The sequence below is a fragment of the Nerophis lumbriciformis genome, linkage group LG23 (assembly GCF_033978685.3).
Source record: "Nerophis lumbriciformis linkage group LG23, RoL_Nlum_v2.1, whole genome shotgun sequence".
Classification (NCBI taxonomy): domain Eukaryota; kingdom Metazoa; phylum Chordata; class Actinopteri; order Syngnathiformes; family Syngnathidae; genus Nerophis; species Nerophis lumbriciformis.
This window is the reverse complement of record NC_084570.2, coordinates 19925001-19934793: the sequence shown is the minus strand read 5'-3', so window position 1 is coordinate 19934793 and position 9793 is coordinate 19925001. Positions and strand designations below refer to the sequence as shown.

General features: G+C 35.5%; 1 protein-coding gene across 1 annotated transcript in view; it reads right to left on the bottom strand.

The window, feature by feature from the left end:
• Nucleotides 1-4327: 4327 nt before the first annotated feature.
• LOC133622347 (homeobox protein engrailed-1-B-like) overlaps nt 4328-9793 on the bottom strand; it is a 6379-nt gene continuing 913 nt past the window's right edge. Inside the window, exon 2 of the mRNA XM_061984976.2 lies at nt 4328-8362. Within this exon, the coding sequence (XP_061840960.1) occupies nt 8043-8362 (320 nt within the window). The 3' untranslated portion in view covers nt 4328-8042. The remainder of the gene's footprint in view (nt 8363-9793) is intronic.

Here is a 9793-nt window from a genome sequence, read left to right as displayed (position 1 = left end):
TGTTTGCTTTTATTGTCATCTGACAGTCATGTGTACCTTTTTTTGTCTCAAACACTCAGCAGGGGTGTCCAATTAGAGCGGCCTGGGGGCCATATTTGCTCTTTTTTTCGGCGGCCCGGCTCAGCGAATTGCAAAAAAAAAAAAAAAATCCAATTAATGCATTATTAAGAATATATTTTTATGAATTTGTCACCGATAACACAAAGCTAAGATGATTTGACCATGATATATGGATTGTTTTGAGCATATTTTGTCCCCACATCCTTTTTTTTATTTATTTATTTTATTATTATTTTTTTTACTTTTGGACACCCCTAGTGTGTCATTTCCGATGCTTATGTGAGCAGTTTGCATGTTGTAGCGTGCCATGGTGGAGCTCACATAGTTGTGCGTGTCAGCGTGTAAAAATGCATCTGATTTGTGTATAAATGTGCAGGAAGTGTAACAGCGTGGAGAGACCGATGTGTGCGAGTGTGATTAGTGACGGACGGTGAAAAGGTCACCGCACCTTTGACACTTCCTCAGTGTGTGTTTAGACTCACCCGTGTCATTTTACCCGACAAAGTGGAGTGGATAGGTGTGAGGATCCACCTGTTTACCTGCAGATGATGTAACCTTGATGATGCTACCTGCTCCGAATCCCAATTTAAGCATAAGAGATTTCCAGTGTGTGTTCTCCTTTTTATTACCCTCATTTGCATATAAATTAAATCCATATTGTGCCTGCAAGGCAGACTATGCGAGCTATGCAAACGATCCCGGGCTTTTCTTTGTTTTACAGATAAACCCTCGGCTTTTCCTAAATGGCAAGGTGGGACGGACGGGGGGGTTCTCCTCTCGCTATGTCTCATAATTGTATGAATTTTAAATACACTGTCATGAGATCCTCTTCCGCATTCGCAGCAGGGAATTAGACTATCATTATGGCATTGGAGCTGTGGGCTTGGCTGACCGTGAAGAGCCTTTTCACCTCCGCTCACACATGCAGGCCAGATGGCCAAACTGAATTTAGAGTCACATTAAGGCCTCTGTGTGTGTGTGTGTGTGTGTGTGTGTGTGTGTGTGTGTGTGTGTGTGTGTGTGTGTGTGTGTGTGTGTGTGTGTGTGTGTGTGTGTGTGTGTGTGTGTGTCTTTTTTCATCACAAACCTCCTGAATCCATTCCTTAAAATTGACACATTTGACAAGGCCTTAGCTCAATTCACTACTAAATGGAGTCATGCATATTCATTTTGTACATTTTAGTGGATTGATATTTCCCTCAGGGAAGCTTTTAAATTGGAAAAGATGCATATTATTATAATATACATATATGTATATATATGTCTTAATAAGGTTATCCAAAAAATAGTGCTCGATACCGTAGTAGAGCGCAATATATGTATGTGTGGGAAAAAAAAAATCACAAGACTACTTCATCTCTACAGGCCTTCATCTCCTGATGATTGAGGGAACCCCTCATGAAACAGGCCTGTAGAGATGAAGTAGTCTTGTGATTTTTTTTTCCCACACATACATATATATGTATATATATATATATATATATATATATACATATATATATATATATATATATATATATATATATATATACATAGTTTTTTTCAGCACCATGTTATAGGTACATCTGCAGCATCTAGCCAGATCCAATACAAGCCCTACAATTTTGAGTGATGATATAAGGAAATGTATTGAATATAACATTGAAACAACGTTGAGAACAGGTTCAATTTGGTCCTGACGTTAACGTTAAGCGTGCTTTTTGATGACATTTAATGGGTTCTGACGTTGATTTGAAAATTGAATTTTGGTCATTTCCCAACCAATAGTCTACAACATAAATACAACGTTGAAACAACATGCTTTTTGATGACATTTAATCAATGTTGGATTCTGACGTTGATTTGACCATTGAATTTTGGTCGTTTCCCAACCAATATTCCGACACAAATATAACGTTGAAACAATATGCTTTTTGATGACGTTTAATCAATGTTGGGTTCTGACGATGATTTGACCATTGAATTTTGGTCATTTCCCAACCAGTATTCTTTAACACAAATATAACGTTGAAACAATATGCTTTTTGAGGACGTTTAATCAATGTTGGATTCTGACGTTGATTTGACCATTGAATTTTGGTCATTTCCCAACCAATATTCTACAACACAACATGCTTTTTGACAACGTTTAATCAATGTTGGGTTCTGACGATGATTTGACCATTGAATTTTGGTTGTTTCCAAACCAATATTCCGACACAAATATAACGTTGAAACAATATGCTTTTTGTGACGTTTAATCAATGTTGGATTCTGACGTTGATTTGACCATTGAATTTTGGTCGTTTCCCAACCAATATTCCAACACAACTATAACGTTGAAACAACATGCTTTTTGACAACGTTTAATCAATGTTGGGTTCTGACGATGATTTGACCATTGAATTTTGGTTGTTTCCAAACCAATATTCCGACACAAATATAACGTTGAAACAATATGCTTTTTGATGACGTTTAATCAATGTTGGATTCTGACGTTGATTTGACCATTGAATTTTGGTCGTTTCCCAACCAATATTCCAACACAACTATAACGTTGAAACAACATGCTTTTTGATGGCGTTTAATCAATGTTGGATTCTGACGTTGATTTGACCATTGAATTTTGGTCATTTCCCAACCAAGGTTCTACAACACAACATGCTTTTTGACAACGTTTAATCAATGTTGTGTTCTGACGATGATTTGGCCATTGATTTTTGGTCGTTTCCCAACCAATATTCCGACACAAATATAACGTTGAAACAATATGCTTTTTGATAACGTTTAATCAATGTTGGATTCTGAGGTTGATTTGACCATTGAATTTTGGTCATTTCCCAACCAATATTCCGACACAAATATAACGTTGAAACAATATGCTTTTTGATGACGTTTAATCAATGGTGGGTTCTGACGATGATTTGACCATTGAATTTTGGTTGTTTCCCAACCAATATTCCAACACAAATATAACGTTGAAACAATATGCTTTTTGATGACATTTAATCAATGTTGGATTCTGACGTTGATTTGACCATTGAATTTTGGTCGTTTCCCAACCAATATTCCAACACAAATATAACGTTGAAACGACATGCTTTTGAAGACGTTTAATCAATGTTGGATTCTGTCGTTGATTTGACCATTGAATTTTGGTCATTTCCCAACCAATATTCCGACACAAATATAACGTTGAAACAATGTGCTTTTTGACGACGTTTAATCAATGTTGGGTTCTGACGATGATTTGACCATTGAATTTTGGTCGTTTCCCAACCAATATTCCGACACAAATATAATGTTGAAACAATATGCTTTTTGATGACGTTTAATCAATGTTGGATTCTGACGTTGATTTGACAATTGAATTCTGGTTGTTTCCCAACTAATATTCCGACACAAATACAACGGTGAAACAATGTGTTTTTTCGACGACATTTATTCAATGTTTGGTTCTGACGTTGATTTGAACATTGAAATTTGGTCATTTCCCAACCAATATTCCAACACAAATACGACGTTAAAACAACATGCTTTTTGACAACGTTTATTCAATGTCAGGTCGTGACGTTGATTTGACCATTGAAATTTGGTCGACTCCCCAACCAACAACGTGGATCCAACGTTGGGACATCAACGTTGTCTGAATTTACAAGCACAACTATTTTGCAATGTTGTTAATGGTCAGTTTTAAAGGACATGTACATATAATCAACGTTGTATCAATGTCTTGTGCCTGCTGGGTTGTGTTTATGGTTCGGGTTTTTATTAGGCGCTTGTCCAAAAAATGTTTCCACCAAGGTCCGCATACACTGGAAAATGAAAGAACGCGGGAAGCACTTTGATACATTTTGAACATTAAAGATGATGAAACCACCTAAGCTATTTTTTTTTTCTTATCGATTTTTTTGTCTTGATATCAATTTCTTTCTTTTTTTATGTTTAAAAAAAATCATGTTTTGGCCAGATCGTGACTGCATCTTACATTTATCAGTAAACTATATACTGTAGACTATCCCAATATACCGCAATATATACATACATATATATATATATATATATATATATATATATATATATATATATATATATATATATATATATATATATATATACACATCGCAATACTGTATCGTATCATGAAGTCCTTGCTCTTGTTGACACACACACACACACACACACACACACACACACATTGCACAGCATATGTTACAGTGTATTTGTTGAAACAAAACAAAAAACCCTGGTGAAGTCAAATAAAATGTATTATTTTAGGAAAAAATTAAATAAATTATAAAAATAACAAGGCGGAGGGGAAATAAACAGCAAAAAGTAACAGCTGCTTAAAATACATTACGCAATGTATTAATCATTAATTATAAATTCAATATTTTCATAGCTACAATATGAGAGCTTTGACATTAAACAACACCCACCTTTACACTACTGAAGGCTCCCTGAGCCAATCAGGGGCCACGATACTGAACAGCGCGCTCTGCTTGGTTTGGTCTCGTCTATGGCCAATACTACTGTGGTATTTTTTACTTCATTTAGTCATTTTTATGCTTGAAAATGCTTATTTTTTCCCAAAAACACATGCAATATGCTTTAAAAAATTATTTTTTTCAGCGACAGATGGTCAACTTGAATACAAAATGGTCAACGGAATGAAAATAATGACATTTGGCAGCTGATAAGGAAGCACTCGTGTTTTTAATTTGTGTTTTCTTCAAGCTACAATTGTGTACGTCTTAAATGGCCTCGTTAATACTGGATTCATTTGATTTTCATACCACGCCAAGGGCCAGTAAACTATAGCCACGGGCCTAAAATGGCCAGCGGGCCGCACTTTGCACACTTTAGTTCAACACCATGCACTGCAAACAAAAAACACAATGATAAATAACGAATGCACTAACTCATGTTCACGTCGTCATCCTCTTGCACCACTGCACTACTAACCAGCACATGTAGTTATGTAAGTAATTTTACTTCATCCTTATTTACTGTTTACATTGAAAAGAGAGTGTACCTAATCTAAATATAAAGCTAATTCTGATTCTGATACAATGTTGACATTTTGCAATTATTTAAAAAGCTATCCATAAATTTAAAAAAAATATGTTTGCACATGCAAATAAATGTAATTGCTATTTAGCTTGTGTTTTATTTTATTAGATGTGATCAAATTGTGCACGATGCGCCAATAATGGTCCAAACAAACGGGCTAAACGTTGAGAGGGAATGTCAATTATCTTTGAAGAGCCGTGAAATAATAACCTACACATGAACTCGCACAATTAAGCCCCTGAAATCAATTATAAACATATAAACATATACTTCAAGTGCTGCTCTGTAGGCACTAGTTGTGCTGCAATTGCATGAAATAATTAAAGGCGCCTAAAAGCATGCAGACTTCTGCAGGCTTGTTAGCTCTTAATTACATCATTACGCACGCACACACACGCACACACACACAATCACGTGTGTACCGGACACGTTCCCACAGCACAGATTTTTCCATAATATTCCAAACTGCAGGCTTTTTTCCGACTATTTTCATTGCACGGAAAATAGGTTCGAGCTGTGATATTATTTTCTTGTCTTATGTTTGTTTGAATAATAAATGTTAAAAAATGCGTTTTTTTGTGGAAATATGAAGGGAAAAAATCAACAACTATAGAACCGGGAGCTGCTCGACCTGTGAATTCATTTGTTAGTTTAAATAAAAGAAAATACAATTGTTAAAGGAGGATGGTCGTGTTTTTCTGCGTGTTTTAGGTTCTTGTGTTTTGTTATTGTTAAAATTGTGGACATTCATCAACATGTTGAGTCAAATGTATCATATTTGTATTTATTGTAATTAATGTTATTTCCCACTTTTTTGGGAAGAAAAAAAACAGCTTTTTTTATTTAATAATTAGTGTTTTGTTTGATTTATATAACACAAGTGTTTTATTTTAATCGTTTATGTTCCCCCGCATGAGGTCACGTGACCAGCAATTCGGCTGATATTTTTCCTTATAAGCAGGAGAAATTGTCTAATTTAATATCATTGACACATTTACAAGTCACTCTAATTCAACTTACTGTACGCCAAACTGTTTTTGTTTTTTTTTAAATAATGAGTGTTTTCATCAAATGTATATATTTACTTGACTCTTTTATGTCACCGGACGAGGTCACATGACCGGCAATTTTGAACGCTATCTGGTATGCAGTGCGCATGTGCGTTTAAGGGAACGTTTCATAGAGAAATGAATACAACGCCAGGTTGCACATTTAGACGTCGTTTTAACTCTGCTTACTGTACTTACTGTACGCCAAACAGTTTTGTTTTTCTTTATTAAATAATATGTGCTTTCAATAAATATATATATTTACTTGAATCTTTTTTGTCACCGAATGAGGTCACGTGACCAGCAATTTGAACGCTATCTTGTATGCAGTGCGCATGGGCACGAGAGAGGGCACGTTTAATAGGTAAATTAATACAACGCCAGGTTGCACATTTAGACGTCGTTTTAACTCCACTTACTGTACTTACTGTACGCCAAACTGTTTTTTGTATTAAATATAGAGTGTTTTCAATAGATTTTAAGTTTCTTATGTGAATCACTTATGTTGCCGAATGAGGTCACGTGACCAGCAATTGGAACACTATCTTTTACGCAGTGCGCATGTGCGTTTAAGGGAACTTTTAATAGAGAAATTAATACAACGCCAGGTTGCACATTTAGACGATTTCACTCCACTTACTGTACGCCAAAGATGTTTTTTTTAAATATTAAATCTAGTGTTTTTCAATAAATGTATAGATTTTAATTGTCTTATGTGAATAATTTCTGTTCCCGAATGAGGTCACGTGACCACCAATTGGAACGATATTATTTGTGTGCGGCAGAGAGAAGGTTGAATAAAGAAATTAATATAACGCCAGGTTGCACATTTAGATGTTTTAATTCCACTTACTGTACTTACTGTACGCCAAACAGGTTTTTTTTAATTAAATATAGAGGTTTTTTTAATAGATTTTAAGTTTCTTATGTGAATAATTTATGTTGCCGAATGAGGTCACGTGACCAGCGATTGGAACGCTATCTTGTACGCAGTGCGCATGTGCGTTTAAGGAAACCTATAATAGAGAAATTAATACAACGCCAGGTTGCACATTTATACGTTTTAATTCCACTTACTGTACGCCAAACAAGTTTTTTTTTTAATATTAAATCTAGTGTTTTTCAATAAATGTATAGATTTTAAGTGTTTTATGTGAATCTGTTCCCGAATGAGGTCACGTGACCAGCAATTGGAACGATACTATTTTTGTGCGGCAGAGAGAAGGCTGAATAGAGAAATTAATATAACGGCGCAGGTTGCACATTTAGACGTTTTAATTCCACTTACTGTACTTACTGTACGCCCTCGCGTATGTGTGTGTGCGTGTGTGTGTGTGTGTGTGTGTGTGTGTGTGTGTGTGTGTGTGTGTGTGTGTGTGTGTGTGTGTTTCATCCTTCATGCGGTTCTTCTAATTGGTTCCGTCACTTTGGTCTCCCTTTTAATTCCAGCTCTTTAAAAAAAAAATTAAAAAACGCGCACATTGAATAACAGGTTGCGTCATTTCGGCATTATTGCGCCAAACCACATCAACTCCCTTTTTTCAGAATTAAAAAGAAAGAAATCTCGCTCGTCTTTTTTTTTTATTACTTTTTTTTTTTTTTTACAATGTATTTATTTTTTTAATATATATACACATGTGAACATATGAAAAATCTTTGGCTTTGCGTCTGCGATGTGTGAAACGATAACCGTGAAAGGAGCTGCACATTAAAACGATGTGGGGCGGGAGGGGGTGGGGGGGAACAACCACGCAATGCAGAGAGAGACGATATACCGAGAACGAATGGAAGATACGGTTTACGACATGATAACTGCAGCGGCTATATATATATATTTATATATAAATTTGATGTCCATAGGGGGTTTAAATAAGAGAGAGTCTACTCGCTGTCCTCCTTGTCCTCCTGCACGGTGGTCGTGGAGTGGTTGTACAGTCCTTGGGCCATCAGCTGCAGCGCCAGGCCGTTCTTGTAGCCGGTGGCCTTTTTGATCTTGGCCCGCTTGTTCTGGAACCAGATTTTGATCTGGGACTCGTTGAGGTTGAGTTCCTGGGCCAGGGACTGTCTCCGCTGCTCCGTGATGTAGCGGTTGGCCTGGAACTCGGCTTTCAGTCTCTGCAGCTGCTCGGCCGTGAACGCCGTCCTCGGCCGCTTGTCCTCCTTGCTGCTCTTCTTCTTCTTCAGTTTGCGTGTCCTCGGCCCTGGTGTGGAAACAACAATGGCACAATGGAAAACGTAAATGTCTACGTGTCACCCGGGCAAAAGCCGCCAAGGCGCGATATGGCGCCGAAATGCGTGCGTAAAAACTGCCAAAATGCGTCCAAACTGCCAAATTGATGCACTAATGTTGGGGGGAAGCACGCTGCAAATGCACCTAATTGCAGCCTGTTCATCATAAAAATGCATTTTTTAAAAAGTAGTATTTAAAAAAATAATTACAAATGAGCAATATGGGAATGATTATTATTAAGTAAATATCACAATTAGTATGCGAATGACCTTATATAATACAACCCATACCTTCAAAATAAAACAAGCTAAACTTCAATAAACTGTAACAATACGCTCAGCCATAGTTGGAATACAAAATATAATAAATGACAGTATAATGCAACTAAGAATATCTGTTTTGTTTAAATAAAAAACAATATTTACAACGTTATAGCCATTTTAAAAAATCATAGCACCTTTCAGAAATGTACCATAATTGATATGCAAATGACCAATAATAACCAATTATCACTCTGATTTTGATGTATCGTTTAAAAAACAAAAACAATTTACAACTGAGATAGGCTCCAGCACCCCCCGCGACCCTGAAAGGGACAAGCAGTAAAAAATGGATGGATGGAACTTACAAAGTTTTTAGATATAGTCATTTGTTAAAATTGTAACATATACCCTTTCAGACTTATATCATCATTAATATGTAAATGACAATAATGCAACACATTTTCACTCTAACTTTAACATAACTTATATATCCTTAAAAAGCAATATTTACAACCTATATAGCCATTTGTGAAAACTGCAATATACTTTCAGAAATGTTTCATGATTCGTATGCAAATGACAATCCTGCAACAAATATTCCCTTTTTTATTAAATATATCGTTAAAACAATCTTACATAGTTTTTAGATATAGTCATTTGTTAAGATTGGAACACACTTTCAGAAATATATCGTAATTATTACACAAACGACCAATATTCACTCTCTTAAAAATAACAATATTTCCAACTTACAGTTTTTAGTCAGTTTTAAAATTGTAACATTAAATTGACATTTTTTATGCAGCACCGGTTGCTTTATTTTAATTTTTTGTATGGATAATGTAAGATTATTGTTAATTGTATTTTATTTTTTTTAATGAATCAATCCAACAAAATAATACACAACAATACCATAATAATACAATTCCAAAACCAAATCCGGCCCAGCAATCAACAGAACAATTGAGAGGACACACAAACATGACACAAAACAATCCAAAAGTAGCCAAACAAAAATGAATAACATCAACAACAGTATCAATATTATTGTTTATGTAAAATAACAATAATCTGGGGTGTATAGTCACGTTTTCACAAAAACAAATATTGACTAAAAGAATGCAATGTATAAATCATCA